At 48.0% G+C, this 18,573-nt stretch overlaps 1 protein-coding gene across 1 annotated transcript in view; it reads right to left on the bottom strand.

Annotated features, from left to right (window-relative positions):
* The window catches only part of LOC148683560 (uncharacterized), a 97,887-nt gene extending 82,235 nt beyond the window's left edge, over positions 1-15,652 (bottom strand). Inside the window, exon 1 of the mRNA XM_088658201.1 lies at positions 15,621-15,652. Coding sequence (XP_088514327.1) covers positions 15,621-15,652 — 32 coding nt within the window. The remainder of the gene's footprint in view (positions 1-15,620) is intronic.
* Between the last annotated feature and the right edge of the window lie 2,921 nt (positions 15,653-18,573).

Here is an 18,573-nt window from a genome sequence, read left to right as displayed (position 1 = left end):
AGCCTTCTGTATCTCTTAGTTAGATCTTTCAGTTTGATTCATCTCTAAGTAGATCTCTCTCTCAGTTGTTCTCAGTTTAAGAGATTCCAAGTTGAATCTTAGTATGAGAGTTGCTTAGTTATAATGCTAGTTTGCTGTTAATTCTTGGGTAGTTTAATGGGAGTTTTGTGGGAGTTTTGTGGGAGGTTTGGAAAGTGGGTAGATAACATTGCTAAGAGAGAAAGCATTTATCTTTAGTTTAAAGTCTCTTTAGAGTCAGTTTGTTTTTCAGTTAAAGAAACCCAACCGTTTGTATTTTCATCTGCATACTTTTACAAGTGTGCAGCTAGTAAGGGGTTTCATATAAGGGTGTTCATATAAGGGTGGTGTTTTCTTAGCCAGGTCAACTTCTGACTGTGTATACTCTGCGTGAAGCGTACTTTAAAGGGCCGCTGGAAACTGGGATACATAGCTGCCAAGTTATCCCTTTTTTTAAGGGATTTTCCCTTATGCTGAATAGGCTTCCTCGCGAGAAAAGGGGAAACTTGGCAGCTATGCTGGGATATATGATTTAGGTTAAGCAGGTTTCAATATCCAGTTTTCTCCAATATTATTCTTATCATATATATTATTTCTCAATAGTTTACCCCACAGAAAATTCTTCCTAAGCTTTTTTGGAACCTCCTTTCCTGTGGTTTTGTCTGGCCTGATTCCGCAACCCTGACAAGAGCTCAGCCCCACAGCTGCTAGCAAAGCCCTGACAACCCCTTCCCTCCTAAGCATTAGCTTGTGATGAAGAAATTATCAATCACTGCTAACTCTTTGAAAGCAATCCACTTAAAAATCTGCCATCGTTCCCCATTTACTTTTGTAGCTCAATCGACTGTGGGGCCCCTTTAAGGTAAAGGTAAAGGGACCCCTAACCATTAGGTCCAGTCTGGGGTTGCAGCGCTCATCTCGCTTTACTGGCCGAAGGAGCCGGCGTAGAGCTTTTGGGTCATGTGGCCAGCATGACTAAGCTGCTTCTGGCAAACCAGAGCAGCGCATGGAAATGCTGTTTACCTTTCTACCTGCACTTTGACGTGCTTTCGAACTGCTAGGTGGGCAGGACCTGGGACCAAGCAATGGGAGCTCACCCCGTCGCGGGGATTCGAACCGCTGACCTTCTGATCGGCAAGCCCCAGGCTCTGTGGTTTAACCCACAGCGCCACCCGTGTCCCATGTGGGGGGGGGGCTTTACATAGAGCAAAATCACAGCTCCCCTACTGCAAGTTGCTTGCAATCCAGATTCCAGCGGGATGTGTGTGTGTGTGTGTGTGTGTGTGTGACACAGCAGGGGGAGAAAGAAAGGAGAAGGCCATGGAAACGAGGGTCGAATGTGCACAAATGCATTTATCCCCATTTAGATATTTAATCGGTCATGAAAATCTTTTCTCGGTTAATCACACCGATTTGAAACACTGCGGCCCTGGGTGGTGTGCATATCTGAGAGCATACTCCCCACCCCAGGAATTCCTCTTTTTAATTGGACGGGAGCTTGTTTGCCAACTGTGACATGAAGTAATGTGTGGGTGTGTTCCTCGTGGGGCCAACGACAACCTGCTGGGGTGTTGTCGCTGTTCCCCCACCCCCAGAATAGGAGCAAGTCTGCAAGGTGGGCGGACACACAGCACAGATGTGTTTTTGTGACAAGTCGGGTGCATGCATTGACAGGATTTTGCTGAAGATGGAGAGAGGCCAGAAAAACTCTCAAATAAGGGGTGGGGTGGTACTCCTGATGCTAACCTCAAAAAGATGCTGCCTTGCCTCAAAAATGATGACGAGTTGGAAAAGGTTCAGAAAAAGGCAAGCAAAATGATCAAGGGGTAACGACCCTGTGAAGTTGGGTTGCAGCATTTGAGGATTTTTAGTTTAGAGAAAAGGCAAGAGGAGATATTATTATTATTATTATTATTATTATTATTATTATTATTATTAATCACCCATCATCCGAAAGACACAGGGTGGTTTATAGTATAAAAACACAAAATACATCACGTAACAGCAACAACAAATGACACATTTAAAAGGTCATAGGTTGTTTAATCAGTCCCAATTTTATAAAATTACTAGCTGGCCCTGCCACGCATTGCTGTGGGTTATTTGTGTGTTTTCCCCTACCCTGTCCATGACGTATCCCTGTGATTCCCCCTCTCCTCCCCTCACCCCCCGGCTTATCCCTGTGATTCCCCCCTCATCCCCCTCCCTCATCCCTGTGAATCCCCCAACTCTGTCCTGATCCATGACCTATTATGCCCCCTCTTCCCCCTACCCCCGGCTTATCCCTGTGATTTCCCCCCTCTCCTCCCCCTAACCCCCCCACTTGCCCCTGTGATTTCCCTCCTCTCCTCCGTCCAACACCCCCTCCCGGGTTATCCCTGTGACCCGTTTATTTTGCACACAGCCATTCCCCCAATGTGCGTGTTCTGTAAAATTTTGCCCTGTCCCAACCCTGACTCCCCTACCCATGTGTGTTATGTGAAATAACGTTTATTCTACCCACAGGCACAGCCCTGTAAAAGACCCATATTCAGTTGATTCTATACTGCGGCCTATTCGCGCGCCCCCCATCGCCCCTCCCAGGCAGGCCTAAATCCACTCAGCCTAGTCTGCAAAGCCGAGGCAAGATACTGTGGAGAGGGCAGGTTTCATCCCCCCACCCTGTTCTGACCCATTACCTATCCCTGCCCCCTCATTCCCCCCCCCCTCCAGGCAGGCCCCTACCTCCACTTGACAATGTTGGGCCTTGTTGCTGCAAAAGGCCTGTTTTCAGTTGGTTGCTGTGGAATTTTGTGATGTCATCTGGTGGCGCGCCTTTGGAGGTAGCAGTGGGCGATCTGCCTTTCTATTAGATGCTGCTGTAGTCTTCAGAGCTTCTGCTGATGGCGTCTAATTTGGGCGCCACTTTTTTGTGTTTAATCATTATTTTAGGTATGAAAGGTTTGCTTTGGGGGGGGGAATTATGCCAGATCCCTCTGCTTTCATGGCCGCAGAGGAGGAGACACCAGCAGGGATTTGCAGAAGGGCAAGGTTTCCTTCCTTAAGGCGGAGAAAGTAAGCCAGAGATCGATACTGTTGCTTGCTTGCCGGCCTGGTTAATTCTCTATTGTGCATGGAACGTTGTGGCCAAATTTGTTACATTACAGCTCAGCGGTTATGGAGAAAGGCTGTGACCTCTGCGCACACAATGCCTACATTTATATATATATAGATGTGTGGCATGGAGAAGGTGGACGGAGGAAAGTTTTTCTCCCTCTCTCTTAACACCAGAACTCACAGAGACCCAATAGAGTGGGATGTTCAGCTCATAGTCAGTCTGTGGAACTCACTTCCACATGAGGCAGTGATGGCCACCAACTCGACTGGCTTTAAAAGAAGATCAGGCCAATTCATGGAGGAGAGGGCTACCAAGGGCTACTAGCCATAGTGGCTATGCTGTGCCACCAGAGGCATTAACCACATGCCTGGGAGTTGATGGCGTTCTTCAGCTCATCAAGGGAGGGATGGACATCCAGCTCTTCTCGGTGGAGCAAGCATCTTTTTGCAGGGCACATGCTTGCAGTTCACATGAGCCTCGCTCTTTGCAGTGATAACAAGCTCCATGCCCTTTATCCCAGCGTCAGACCAGTCAGGGGGTCTGTTGCTCTCTCTTGCCAAAGGAAAACATAGCTGTGTTGTAGATCTATGATAGCTTTGATGCTGTCCCTGGGGCAGCTCAGTAGAGCTTGTTCATCTGCAAAGCATTTCTTTTTAAGCGATCCACAAGTTGATATAAACGTTTGGGACAGGTCTTTAGGGTTGTTGTTTTTAGGGAATTTGCAAATGCAGTAAAACTCAACCATTCTCTTGCAAAGGTGTCCCTCTTGCCAGTCTCAATTGTCTCAGATTTGTTCCTCTTGCCAGTCTCAATTTGAGAGCCAGTTTTTTCATAAGGGAAATAAGTCACCCTGTCACCCTGTCATCATTCACGTTCACACCTTTTAAGTCCTTGTGGCTATAGCCATTGATATGGCCACTAAGAGAAATCCAATTAGTGGTTTATCCACCAATACAGATTTCATTATTGCAAGCTCTGCAGACTTTGTGCCATGCCGATGACTGATCTTACTTATCTCGTTAAATGCTTTTTCTCCCAAATTTGCCACCTTTAGGCATGTCCACCACAAGTGCCTATAGCTGCCTCTGTCCCCACACCCTTGCCAGCACAGAAGTCAAGTATGTTTATGAATAAATGAAAGTTTAACTGGGGTTAAATGCCATTTCTGCATTGTTGTTGTTGTTTAGTCATTTAGTCATGTCTGACCCTTCTGCTTTATCTTCAACCAATTTCTGCATTATTGGTTATTATTTCTGCATTATTGCATTATTATTCTGCAAAATTGGTTGAAGATAATTTCTGCATTATCTTCAACCAATTATTATTATTTATTTATTTTGATGTGTATGTTGGAACCCTCTTTGTACCTAATATGGAATTATTTTTCACTTTAACAATCAGCCATTCATTTCACCTTTGACTGGTTCTTACCAGTTTTGTGGTCACATGGCATTCTTGTGTGCGTGACAATGGCCTCACTAATAGTGGACTTAACAGTACTTGCACCTCACCTTCAAGGCCTTCCAGCTGATGCTGTTGAGAGCAGCTGCAGCCTGCAGTGAGAGGAAGGGGAGAGCTTTGCGCCTACCCTCCCGAGACATGGTGTGCTTCAAAGTTTGGGTCTCTAGGAGGAACCCGCTGAGCAGGTAGTCATTGTTTCAGCACCATGGAGAGCTCCCAGGGAGAAACTGTATGAGAGCCAATAAACTAAAGCTCAGTCCAGACAAGAATGAGGTACCGGTGATCTGCTCTTATGTTTTTTTGTTCTATTTCTATTTCAAAGAAATTATGCGCTGCTTGATTGTAGGAACAAAAATTTAAAAATCTCGAAGGGGTTTACAAAAGAGAGGAAACAATAAAATTATCACCAAGGAAAATGAACAACAATAATTTAAGACCTTCGAAAAGTTAAATAACCGTAGACTAAAAGCAGATTAAAACTCACATCAACTTTCTAAACATCTGGGGAGACTTGTATAAACAAAAATGTTTTTAGTACTTGCCAAAACGAATACAGTACACTGCAAAGTGTAGGTTCTGCCACACCCCCTCTAAAGGAGCAAGTACATACCTTGGGGGTCCTCCTGGATCCAACACTGGCTAATGTGACGCTCGGTGGCACAGAGTGCCTTCCACCAGCTTGGCTTGGTGCTCAGCTGCACCCCTGTCTGGACAGGGACGGCCTAACTTCTGTTGCCTGTGCTCTGATAACCTCTAGGTTAGATTACTGTGATGCATTAGATGTGGGGCTGCCCTTGAAGGGTGATCCAGAAACTGCCCCTGGTGCAGAATTCAGCAGACAGATCTCTCACCAGGGCAAGATGGTCTGACCACACAACGCCCATCCTTGCCTGACTGCGCTGACTACAAATTAGTTTTCGGGCACAATTCAAAGTGCCAACTGCTGACTTAATACCTTCCTGATGTTTCATTTCAGCACAGCTGACCAAGCTGCAGTCACCGTCATGTGTCCCCCAGCAGTCAGCAGCTTTTGCTGGGAGCTAGCTGCTAATTCCGTGCCCCTTGGAGCGCATTTAGCTATTCCAGACATTAGAGTGAGGGTTTTCCCCAAGCCCCTTGTTTCATAACCCTCCGAAAGGTTCCGCGCGTCGGCAAGTTTTCCGGTTTGTGTTCTTTTATTTTGCTGGGGCTGCTGCTTTTACGAAGCTACTCTCAATAATTTAACATCACCGAGCATTATTTATTTTTTATTTTATTTTTATTTTTTGCTGAAACTGCTGTCTGATCCTCCTTGCATGACATTCATCCCAGCCAGGTATTAAACATTTGATTATTTATCGCATTTATATTCCACCTTTTCCTCCAAGGAGCTTAAGGTGGTGTGTGTGGTTTTCTCCTCTCCTTATTTAATCCCCAGAACAACCCTGTGAAGTAGGTTAGGCTGAGAGGCAGTAGGCTGGTACTGATGACACCAAGATTGCAGGTTCGATTCCCGTATCGGACATGCTGCCTATTCCTGCATTGCAGAGGGTTGGACTAGATCAGGCTTCCCCAAACTTCGGCCCTCCATATGTTTTGGACTACAATTCCCATCATCCCTGACCACTGGTCCTGTTAGCTAGGGATCATGGGAGTGGTAGGCCAAAACATCTGGAGGGCCGCAGTTTGGGGATGCCTGGACTAGATCCTCAGGGTCCCCTCCAGCTACGGTATTATTCTAAGACTGACCACCAAGTCACCCAGTTAGCTTCATTCATGGCTAAATGGTCATTCAAACCCTGCTCTCTCCCAGGCCATAGTTTGATACTCTAACCGCTACACCAGACTGTCTGTCAACAGGTAGGGAACCCTGTGGTTGTGGCAAACTCAGCCATCAAAACTGGCTTCCATACGAGAGCAATGTAGTATCACTCAACTTTCTGGTTTCAGAAGCAGGTGTTGGGGCAGTAGTGAAGATGGGTTATTTTTAGACTGAGGGTGAGCAACCTACAGCCCACAAGCCTAATCAGTCCTCTTCATTTGGCCCATAAGCCTGTCTTGGCTAAGACACAACTGCCTATTCTACACCTGATATAATTCAATGTCTGGGCCAAAAGAGGGTTTGCATACACCACTGGTGTCGGGCTCCTGTCCCAATACACAAAGACAGCGACTTTTACTTGAAAGCAAGGCTAATAGCACACTGCAGGGTCAACACAAGGCCCAGAAGCAAAGTTAAACTATGGAACTCACTCCCGCAGGAGGCAGGGATACACCCAACTGGGTGTTGGACAAAGTCATGGAAGAGGAGGAGGCCATTCATGGCTACTAGCCACAATGGCTGTGCTCTGCCCCCACAATTGAACCTGGGACTTTCTGCATGCCAAGCAGGTGGTCTGTCCACTGAGTAATGGGCCTTCCCATAATTTAAGCATTTGTAGTATAAGATGCTATGTTGTGCTGAGTCAGACTTAATGGTCTATTGAGCTCAGTAGTGTCCACACTGACTCAGCAACTTGCCAGGGTTTCAGGCAGAGAACATTCCCAGCCTTAGCTGGAGATTGAAACTGGGACATTCTGCATGCAAGGCAGCTGCTCCATCACTGATCCTTTCCCCATATCATTTTGCTTACTTCCAAAATGTGTCGAGTCCTCCTTGCAGCATTTGGGCCAGAGCCATTTTTCCCTCACATAATGGCACCCCTGTGTATAAACCTCATCATCTACCCCACCAATCCTAACCCATAAACCTTGAGTCCAGTGTGTATGTGCTTCACACAGCCATAGCAAATCTAGCTAGTTTGCGGTGTTGGTTTTTGTGTGCGTGTTTTGTTTTGTTTTTTAAGTTCTGGATGGTCAAGAAGCCAAGACCAATTTAAGATCTTCTGGTCCAAATTCAAGTTCATGGTTAAATTCAGCTTTCGCGGTTGAAATTTTGCATTGGGGATCTTGGATGGTGAACCAGGAATATCTGCCCAAGTCTCAAATGTTTTTGAACATTTGCTTTCAGCCCCTCTCTTCTGACAGATGGGAAAATGGCTGCCCCACACCCTTCCTTCTCATTAGGGGGCAGCATCTTGGCCAGTCTGCTTGACAGGGCTTGGAAGCAAGGGTGGCCTCTCTGCGAGATAAAACAAAAGGGTGGTTTTATTGCATGCTCCTTTTAATTAAAAATAAAATGTATCCACTAAAATATCATTAATTACTAATGACACCATTAGAAACAGAGAATAAAAGTTTGCCCTCCAGCAGTTTTAGACATTGTGAAGTGTGTCAGTGAAGAGAAATTGGGATGGTGCAGGGCAAGGGGGGTCATTTCTTGAGTTAAGCTTTCATCCCTTTTCTCCACACCTTGCCAGTTTGGGGTGGCATGTAGTGGAGGTGTGTGTGTGTGTGTGTTAGCTACCAAAATGATTTTGGGAGGGAGGGCGGCTCAGTTTCACCATTCAGAAAATTCTGCAAGGCATGGATAAAGCGGACAGAGGAAGTTTTTCTTATAACACTAGAACTCATGAGCATGCAGTGAAGCTCAATATTGGGCGATTCAGAACAGAGAAAGCAATGGACTTCTTCTTCACACATGGCACAGGGGCCACCAACTTGGATGACTTTAAAAGAGGAGGAGACAAATTCATGGAGAGGGCTATCAATGGCTACTTGCCACGATGGCTCTGCTCTGCACTCAGAGGCAGGAATACTTCTGAATTGCAATTGCTGGAAACCTCAGGAGGGGAGAGGTCTCTTGGGCTTGGGTCCTGCTTGCCGGTTCCCATTAAGGGCAGCTGGTTGGCCACTGTGAAAACAGGATGCAAGATGACCCTTGGGGCCCCTTCCAACTCTACAGTTCTGTGATTAAATGAACCGCTCTCTGGGCTGGGATGACACCAAGTCCCCAGAATGTTCCTATCAACCTGTGCTAAGCCAGTAATCAGCACCATCCTGCCAAAAGAGGTGGCTCAGATAATTCAGTCACCCAAGGCTCCCAATTCCTTCCATCATGGCCGGAGGCAGCAATGCTTCCGAACACCAGCTCCTGGAAGCCACAGAAGGGAGGAGGGCTCTTGCACTCAGATCCTGACTATCCAGTTGGCTGCAGTGAGGATAGGATGCTAGACTACATGGGCCTTTGGCCAGATCCAGCCGGCTCTTCTTATGTTCTTATAGTGGACACACATAGAATCATAGAATCATAGAGTTGGAAGAGACCACAAGGGCCATCCAGTCCAACCCCCTGCCAAGCAGGAAACACCATCAAAGCATTCCTGACAGGTGGCTGTCAAGCCTCTGCTTAAAGACCTCCAAAGAAGGAGACTCCACCACACTCCTTGGCAGCAAATTCCACTGCCGAACAGCTCTTACTGTCAGGAAGTTCTTCCTAATGTTTAGGTGGAATCTTCTTTCTTGTAGTTTGAATCCATTGCTCCGTGTCCGCTTCTCTGGAGCAGCAGAAAACAACCTTTCTCCCTCCTCTATATGACATCCTTTTATATATTTGAACATGGCTATCATATCACCCCTTAACCTTCTCTTCTCCAGGCTAAACATACCCAGCTCCCTAAGCCATTCCTCATAAGGCATCGTTTCCAGGCCTTTGGCCATTTTGGTTGCCCTCTTCTGGACACGTTCCAGCTTGTCAGTATCCTCCTTGAACTGTGGTGCCCAGAACTGGACACAGTACTCCAGGTGAGGTCTGACCAGAGCAGAATACAGTGGTACTCTATCAATTCTGAAGGAAATCAGCCCTGAGTGCTCACTGGAAGGACAGATCGTGAAGCTGAGGCTCCAATACTTTGGCCACATCATGAGAAGAGAAGACTCCCTGGAAAAGACCCTGATGTTGGGAAAGATTGAGGGCACAAGGAGAGGACGACAGAGGACGAGATGGTTGGACAGTGTTCTCGAAGCTACCAACATGAGTCTGACCAAACTGCGGGAGGCGGTGCAAGACAGAAGTGCCTGGCATGCTATGGTCCATGGGGTCACGAAGAGTCGGACACGACTAAACGACTAAACAACAACAATTATTTCCCTTGATCATTCTAGATGCTATACTCCTATTGATGCAGCCCAGAATTGCATTGGCTTTTTTAGCTGCTGCATCACACTGTTGACTCATGTCAAGTTTGTGGTCTACCAAGACTCCTAGATCCTTTTCACATGTACTGTTCTCAAGCCAGGTGTCTCCCATCCTGTATTTGTGCCTTTCATTATTATTTTTGCCCAAGTGTAGTACTTTACATTTCTCCTTGTTAAAATTCACCTTGTTTGCTTTGGCCCAGTTGTCTAATCTGTTAAGGTCATTTCGAGGTGTGATCCTGTCCTCTGGGGTATTAGCCACCACTAAGCCGCTTCTGGTGAACCAGAGCAGCACATGGAAACGCCGTTTACCTTCCCGCCGGAGCGGGAAGGGAGGGATCGAGCAACGGAAGCTTACCCCGTCAGGTGGATTCGAACCGCCAACCTTCTGATTGTTAAAGTTAAAGTGCAGCTTAAATACACAACCTTACAAAAATCGGCTTTTACAATATCGCTGCTGAAATAGACGTATGGTAAAACGGAGAGGGTGTGAGTGCCTGCGGAATTTTAAGGGATTAGCTTATATCCAGGTATTGTCTTTTTTTCTTTTTCCCCCCTTGAATTTTAAAGGTGTGGCTTATATTCAGGTACGGCTTATATTCGGGACAATACAGTATGTTGGGAGCCGCCCAGAGTGGCTGTGGCAACGCAGTCAGATGAGCGGGGCACAAATAATAAAGTTGTTGTTGCTGCTGCTGCTGCTGCTGCTTTTTTCAGGAGGTAGTCAAGGGTATGTAGAAGTGGCACCTCTCTCTTTTGGTTAAAAAGTGTGACACTTACTGTAACTTACTGTAATGATGAATACCGGGACCTCTTTTTCTAGGGAAAAAAGCACTGATTATTATTATGAAATAGGACATCCCTATTTTCATCGGGAAAATGTTGGAGAGTATGTCACTATCACATGTCCCTTGGGAGGTTGCCCATGTGAAAATGTGGCCCCCGGGCCAAAACTATCCCGCCCATCTCTGCTCTGAAGACAGGGGTGTGCGCAGCAGGCCCCAAGGCCGCCAGTAGGTGGTGCTGTTTGCTTTGAGGCCCAGGAAGACCTCATGCCTTGAGCTGGATGCCAAATCGCAGCCAGTGCCTGTTTTCTGGAAGCGCCGTCACCCAGAGGCATCTTCCCATTCCTGACCAGGCCAGTTGTGGTAATTAAGATCCTGTGTCACTGCGTGCCACCATGCCTTGGCACCGATCCAGCCAGCGTAATTATTCCGGCCTGCCCCGCACGCCTTCCTCGCAGCTGCTATTCTTATTTATGAGTTTATATTTAGCCCAGTAATGAGTCTAACATACGGTACGTAATGGGGAGGACATGGAAACAAGGAGGAGAGACGGAAAAACAAGAGGCAGGAAGCAGGAGGCTCTCCTGCCTGGATGCTCACTTCCCCCGGGGCCCCGTCTTGAGGAGGGGGAGGGCGGACGAAGAACAAGCTGGAGTGTCCTCCAGCAATTAAGGGGAAATTGCTAATCACCAGGTCAGAAAAACCCATTAATTAGTCCCTGCAGGTTGCAGGGAAGATGGGTTTGGGTTCCCCCTCCCAACTGCAGCGGAGATGCACCTGGGACAGGCTTTTCCGCATTGGTATGGGATGGAGAGGAGCTTTGGAGAGTTTGCCATCAGAACTTCCACGTTCTGCTAACTCCCAGATTGGATTGTCGCAATGCCCTCGAAGACGACTCGGAAACTTCGATTGACCCCAAACGTAGCAGCCATATTACTGGCTGGGGGGTTCCCTTTAGTGGCAAGGGGGGGAGCCCTCTGCAATTTGGTGGTTCTCTCCTGGATTCAAAACACACACACACACACACACACACAGAGAGAGAGAGAGAGAGAGAGAGAGAGAGAGAGAGAGAGAGAGAGAGAGAGAGAGAGAGAGAGAGACTAGCAGTGCCTTTTTCTGGTCTACCTGTTTCTCCAGCTACAGCCCCTTTTGGACAGAGGTGGCTTGGCTACTGTGCTCGATGCTCTAGTAACTTCTACATTGGACAACCACAACACGCTCTATGTAAGGCTGCCCTTTAAGATGGGTCGGAAACATCCAAAATACAGCAGCCTGGTTACTGGCTGGGATTCCTTTCAGATCTCACAACACCCCTGTTTTAAAACACCTGCGCTGGTTGCCTGTTCAATTCAAGGTGGCATTTAAATCTCTAAATGACTCAGGCCTTCAGTACCCAAAAGGCCACGCATGTCCTTCCCTACAGACTTTCTTGGGAGCTCAGAGGAATTTGTCCCATCCTCTTTTAAAGCAATCCAGGTTGGTGGCCATCACTGCCTCCTGAGGAAGGGAGTTCCATAGTTTAACTATGAGCTGTGTGAAGAAGTGAAATTCTTTCAACGCCTTCTCTGTGGCCAGTCCCAGCTTGCCACTGGTCTGATGCATCTTGGACCAGCTGCGATTTCCAGGCGGCCTCCAGTGGCAGTGCCCCTCCGGGAAAGCCTAGCTCCTCTTCCTGAACTAACTTGCAAGGGTTAACCTTGGCAGGGCAGGTTCCTCTCTCGGATGGGCAGTTGCTGCATCCACCAGCTGAGAAACTTACACTAGTGCTCTTCCACAGTTTAAAAAAAGAACTAAATCACCCTAAATCTCCCCGAAAGAGCTTTAAGTCGTAATTCGCCGCTAAGCAGCCGTGATTGGGCTTAGGGTGGAAGCATTTGACGTTGGCGGCCAGGCGAGAGGATTGGGGATGTGCCTCTTGGGGAACGAGCAGGAGTCCTGCAGCACTATCCCTTCCAGTCATCTCCTCCCATAAATCCATCGATTGAATCCATTTATATCTCCCGTCTCCTTTCCTCCTGGGAGCTGGTGCATACTTCTCTTCCTCATTTTATTCTCACAACAACCCTGCGAGGTAGGTGAAGCTGGGAGGCGGCGCTTTTTGCTGCTGCATCGCAGTGTTGACTCATGCCGAGCTTGTGCCCTACTGAGACCCCTAGAACCCTTTTCACATGTCCTACTAGCAAGCCAGGTGCCCCACCCCACCCCACCCTACGCTTGCGCATTTGCTTATTCTTGCTAAGTGCAGAGACCTTACATTTGCTCCTATTGAAATTCATTCCGTGAGCTTGGGCTGTTCATTCCGTGAGCTTCTCCAATCTGCTAAATTCCTCTCAAATCTGAACGTGTAGAAAACTCTCTTCCCCCACCAAATCCTGAAATTTGGCTTTTGTGAACAGGATGCTGGATTGGAGGCCCATTGCCCTGGTCCAGCCACTCTTATTACATTCTTCTATTCTTAGCTCAATGTAGGGTTGCCACCTGTCTCTAGCAAAACACAATTGTCCCTTCTTCTTTTGTTGTAGAAAAAGGGTTCTCTGTACTGTTTGGACTTCAAACGGGGTGCCTTTCCCACCCACATTTTAGATCCTCCTCCTCCTCCTCCTTGAAACTGAGCAGGCAGAGGGTGGGAGGAGAGTGACAGCCTGAGCAGGAGTTTGTGAGCAAGAGTTATTACAGGGTGCAGGCAGAGGGTGGAGTGAGCCTGGGAGAAGGCGTTTGAGAGAGGCAGAGGGCAGGTCGCGGAGAGAGAGCAGGGGTTTGCAGTGCACGGGCCTACGATGGTGGAGTCTCAGATTTTGCATGAGCAATGGGGGGGGGGCGAGGAGTGAGAGGGGGAGTTTCAGGGGCCTGACCTGGTGCAGGAGAGAGAGATTTGCACCGAGCAGGGATGGGTTGGACTTAGAGAGGGAGGGAGGGAGGTTGCACGACCCTGGTGGAAAAGGGGAGGAAAGAGAGTTTTTGCATGAGCAGAGGTGGGTTTGCGTTGAACCAATTAGCATTTCAAAACCCAGCTAAACATGCAATACAGTGGTACCTCGGTTTGCGACTGCAATCCGTTCTGCGGAGGCGATCGCTCGCCAAAGGCACGCTTCTGCGCGTACGCAAAGCGCCGATAGAGCGCTTCTGCACATGCACGAGCTGCGCAAATCGCGTCTGCGCATCCGACGCTGCGGAATCCGGATGTAAACACTTCTGAGTCCGCGGCGGCCGCTCGCCAAAGCAAGAACCTTTATTGAACTAACAGAGAACCGGACAACAGGGGCAAGGCAACTGCTTATATACATTTCTGAAGGCCTGGGCCACTCCCACTCCCACCGTGATTGGCTGTCTAAACTACCAAGCTGCGAATCATGACTCAGGGTTTAAGGGCCAATGGCAGAGGCCCAAATCCTGAAATGTTCTGTGATTGGATATCATGTATCAAATCAGAACACAGGGGCTCAGAATCCTTAGTTCAGACTCAAGCTCAGGCAAACACAGACCACTGAATACATAGCACCGAGCGCATGGGGCAAGATGACCCCTAACCCTGTGCACCCTCCTCCTCTTGCAAGGTCTCCTTTCACGGAATCTCACAAGAGCCCTGACAAGAAGGTGGCCCTCTGCCCTCCTCACCCCTCTCTGGGCCATGCACTGCTGGGCAATGTCGCCCCATGCCGAGTGTGCCCAGAATGAGTCTCAGCCCAGAAGCACTTACAGTAGAAGCAACAGCAAAGGAAAGGGAACGTGCCATTTTTAGTCGCCCAGACTTATCCTTAGCAATCAGAGGCTGTTTGCTCTCCTTTCCTTGTGAACATCCCGCCAGGAGGCATTTATATAACTTGCCGGCAATTATTAAGTTTTGTGAACCTGCTCCAGTGGATGGCTGAGTGAAATCATTTAAGAAGCTGGTCATTAGCCGCTGAATGTCACTGGGCCGCAGATCTCTCCACATTGCAATGCGCAAGCCTAGGAGAGAGGCAGTAAAATTCCCCAAAAAGGTCAGGTGCTGGAGGAGGGAGGAGAGGGGGATAATTTCAGGCACAACAGCCTGGGGGAAACCCCAGCCCAGCTGATTGTTCAAGGGTGCCCCTGATGAGTGCTATTATTACCAAATATTGGACTGTGTGCGTAGTCAGTTGGGTCTAAATGTGTATCCTGCAGCAGGGACCAAGAGAAACAAATGGCAGTGGTTTTGCCTTCTAACAACGGCATACAGGGCACAGGCAAAATATGTTATTTTCTTACAGAGACCTCCGGGTATAGGGTGGTATATAAATTAAATTAAATTAAATTAAATTATTAAATTAAATACTTATTTAGCCACCCAGAGTGGCTGGGGCAACTCAGGCAGATGGGCGGAGTACAAAAAATTAATTATTATTATTATCATTATAATTATCATCATCTACCTGCAAATTTATAATCTGTAACTGGGGGTGGCGGTGAATGCAGCAAGGCAGAATGTGACATATAAGGATAAAATCATCAAAGGATCCATAGAACATCATTAAAACATCAACATACCCTCCAACACTTTGGCTGTCATGGTCTCACTTGAATTCGTGCTGCGCTTTTGGGGGGCACTGTGCGAGATCGTTTTTGAGGGGAAATAGCCCCAAACCCTTGTATGTGAGGCCTTTAAAAAGCCCCAGCTCCTCCTCCACAGAGCCAGTGTGGTGTAGTGGTTAAAGGCGGTAGACTCGTAATCTGGGGAACTGGGTTCGCATCCCAGCTCCTCCACATGCAGCTGCTGGGTGACCTTGGGCTAGTCACACTTCTTTGAAGTCTCTCAGCCCCACTCACCTCACAGAGTGTTTGTTGTGGGGGAGGAAGGGAAAGGAGAATGTTAGCCGCTTTGAGACTCCTTTGGGTAGTGATAAAGTGGGATATCAAATCCAAACTCTTCTCTTCTTCTTCTCAGTCACCCCAAAGGATCATTCTGTCCCCTAAGAACTCACAAGAGCCTGACAGGAACCACTCTCTGGGCAAAATTGTACCCTGAGCATAAAGCAAAAAAAAAATAATCTACATGGGACTTGCAGACTCTCTCTGCAGGGCAAAGTTTGTGGGTGAGAAGCATGTGCCCATTCCGATGCCAACCTGGTTAGCCTTTCCTCCCTGGGTGCAAACGCTTTATCCTGAGCGTTCTCCTCATGACAGCCTCTCTTTGCAAATGATTAAACAAAATAAGGCATGTTTCTAATTAGATGTTTGCCTCGTACCTGTCGTAGCTCCTCGTTACCTCCTTCGCCATCTTATGTGTTACTTTGTGTCCTACATAACATTACTGGCACAGAAACACTTTCCCCTTCCCCGTGAGATAATTGCTGTCAGACCTCCTTAATATCATGTTTTTACAACCTGCCGGCTAGATCATTTGCTACGCCGCTGCCTTGGTGGAATTCTCATTTACGGACCGCAGTTAGGTGGGCCGTTTGGAGATGGTTTATTACACCGGGATCACAGCGGTGCACTTTGGAGTTGAACTAGGACCCAGCTTCTGAGGTGGAAAGGAAAAGTGCCTTGCTATTTGCTCGGTATTAATAAGGCCATAAACAAAGGCTGCTGAATCAGGCCAATGGCCCATCTAGTCCAGCATCCTGTTCTCACAGGGGCTGACCAGATGCTTTTTTTCTGGGAAACCCCAAAGCAGCAGCTTACTCTCCCCTCCTGTGGTTTACAGCAACTGGTATTCAGAACCATCACTACCTCTGACTGTGGAGGCATCAATAGCTTTCCACGAACTGCTCCAATCCTCTTTCCAAGCCATCCAAGTTAGTGGCCCTCACTGCATCCTGTGGGAGGGAGTTCCACAGTTAAACCATGTGTTTCCTTTTATGAGTCCTGAGCACAGCATATGTGTTTTTTCATCCGGAACTCACCAGAACACAGTTCCGGCACCTCTCGGGTGGGTTCCACAGCGGGTCAGGGCTACCCCCACCCGTTTCTTGCCTTTATGTACTTCTGAGAAGCCCAAAATGAACATTTCAAGTCAGAAACAGACCAGCGTGTGTGAATCTACCCTTTTTTAAAGATCTGTGACTCCACCTAGCTCCTAGATGCTCCTAGCCACGGTTGGTCAAGCTATGGGGCGGGGCCAATTTGGATTTCCTTTTCTTCCAGTTCCATCCATCTCCTGTGTAGTGAAGGCAGGTTTGCTTTCCAGGCAGGCCTCTACCATTTCGCGTACACACACACACACACACACACACACACACACACACGTTTGTACGAGGGCCCTTCCGAGCTGCCCTAGCTATCTGCCAGAATCTAAGAGAATGAGGGAGATGGGGGAGCATTTATTTGACCTGCACCAAAACCAGGGGTAACCCCCAAACAAGCTAGGGAGGCAGCTTGCTGTGGTTTTTACCACCTCCACGGGCAGTGAATGCGGTGTTATCAAACCGGCATCTGTTCAGGGTTGCCCAGTGAATTGCGGTAACAACTTCCGGTGTAGCACTTTGGGTCCTGGTCCAGTTCAGCGTGCCTCCGTGGAGGAGGAAGGAGTTCAAACGACACCGGGTATCCTCAGAGAAAAGAACTTTTATTTTTGCTGAGCAACAGGGGCGTACCCAGGATCAAAACGGGGGGGGGGGCAAGCCATGGTTGTTCAGGAGGCAAGGCACGGCTGCAGTCACGACAGCTCCAAGGCGTCGCTGCATATCAGCATAATATTTCAACCATGTCGTGGGTTCAAGCCCCACCTTAGGAAAAAATTCCTGCATTGCAGGGGGTTGGACTAGATGACCTTGTGGTCCCTTCTGACTAAAATTCTATGATTCTATTGATATATTACCATAGCATATGCATCATTCTGCTAAAGCAAAGCCCTTTCCACTTCAGTTTTGGGAGGCGAAAAGTGCTGGTTATGGTCTGTAAAATACATTAATTTTTTGCTTCTGAGGGGGGTGGCAGCTGCCCCCCTGCCTACGCCCATGCTGAGCAAGCAGAGCAAAAAGGCGATGCGTGATCTTTCACAGGCAAGCGTGCGCGTGCGCGCAGAGGGGCTGCAATCCTTTATACCCTATTCCCACCCCCCACCCCTACGCAAGTATTTCTTTCTAATCTTAAACTATAGGCTCACATATTGTTCATTGTGAGGAGCACAGTATGCATATCACAGGGCGTTGTGAGCCTGACACTATCTTGTTTTGTGCAGTCACTCTTTTTGGGAGTGTGTTGGGAGTGACTGCCTTGCCTGAGGCTGGAGGAGGCTGGAGGCTACTACTACTCCCTTCACTATCTTCGAACGCCACGGCCTTGCCTAAAGATGAAGGCTACCTGCTTCCTTCATTGGCACCTATTTTTCTTGGGGAAAAGCACCTTCCAGCATTCAGCTTCATTGGATGTCCATGAGTTCTAGTCTTATGAGAGAGGGAAGAGAAAACATTTCCTCTACCCACCCTCTCTGTGCCACGTATCATTTTATAAACGTCTGTCATGTCATTTATTTCTCACCTTTTCCCTAACCTTAGAAGCCCCAAACGCTGCAGCATATTGTGGGTGTATGTTTGGTTTCCCTTTCTTCCTTTTTTAAAAAACAAAACAAAACAAAAACAAAAGCAATTTTTTTAACATAAGCTTTGACTAGCCCCCACATAAGAGGCTTTGTGGCGAAAATTATTTATAGAGATTAATGGCTAATGTGCGCTCTGCCTCCGGGAATTGACTCACCATATGGCGGTGCTTCTTTCCAAATGTCTTCTCCCACCCTCTCTCCTTGGATTTCCTTGGCTTCCCCCCCCCCCCAACCGCTCTCCGGGAGCTGCCAACTCCAGCCACGCCCCTCCTGCACACAGTCAGCTGTGGCCAGTGCCCCTTGAGGCTGGTAGAGTGGAAGGCAGGGAGCCCAGCAGTAGGTGGCGCCATTGCCAACAGCAGGTAGGGCCTGATCTCATGCAGGCAGAGCCAAGCAAATCCTGCTCCCTGCAGAGTTGTCCTAGGGCATGGGTAGGCAAACTAAGGGCCGCAGGCCAGATCTGACCCAATCGCCTTCTCGATCCGGCCCGTGGACAGTCTGGAAATCAGCGTGTTTTTACAGGAGTAGAATATGTCCTTTTATTCAAAATGCATCTCTGGGTTATTTGTGGGGCTTGCCTGGTGTTTTTACATGCATAGAATGTGTGCTTTTATTTAAAATACATCTCTGGGTTATTTGAGGGGCATAGGAATTCA

The sequence above is a fragment of the Zootoca vivipara genome, chromosome 14 (assembly GCF_965207765.1).
Source record: "Zootoca vivipara chromosome 14, rZooViv2.hap1.1, whole genome shotgun sequence".
In the NCBI taxonomy this organism is placed as follows: Eukaryota; Metazoa; Chordata; class Lepidosauria; order Squamata; family Lacertidae; genus Zootoca; species Zootoca vivipara.
The sequence above is the reverse complement of the archived record's forward strand: the minus strand, read 5'-3'. Positions and strand labels throughout refer to the sequence as shown.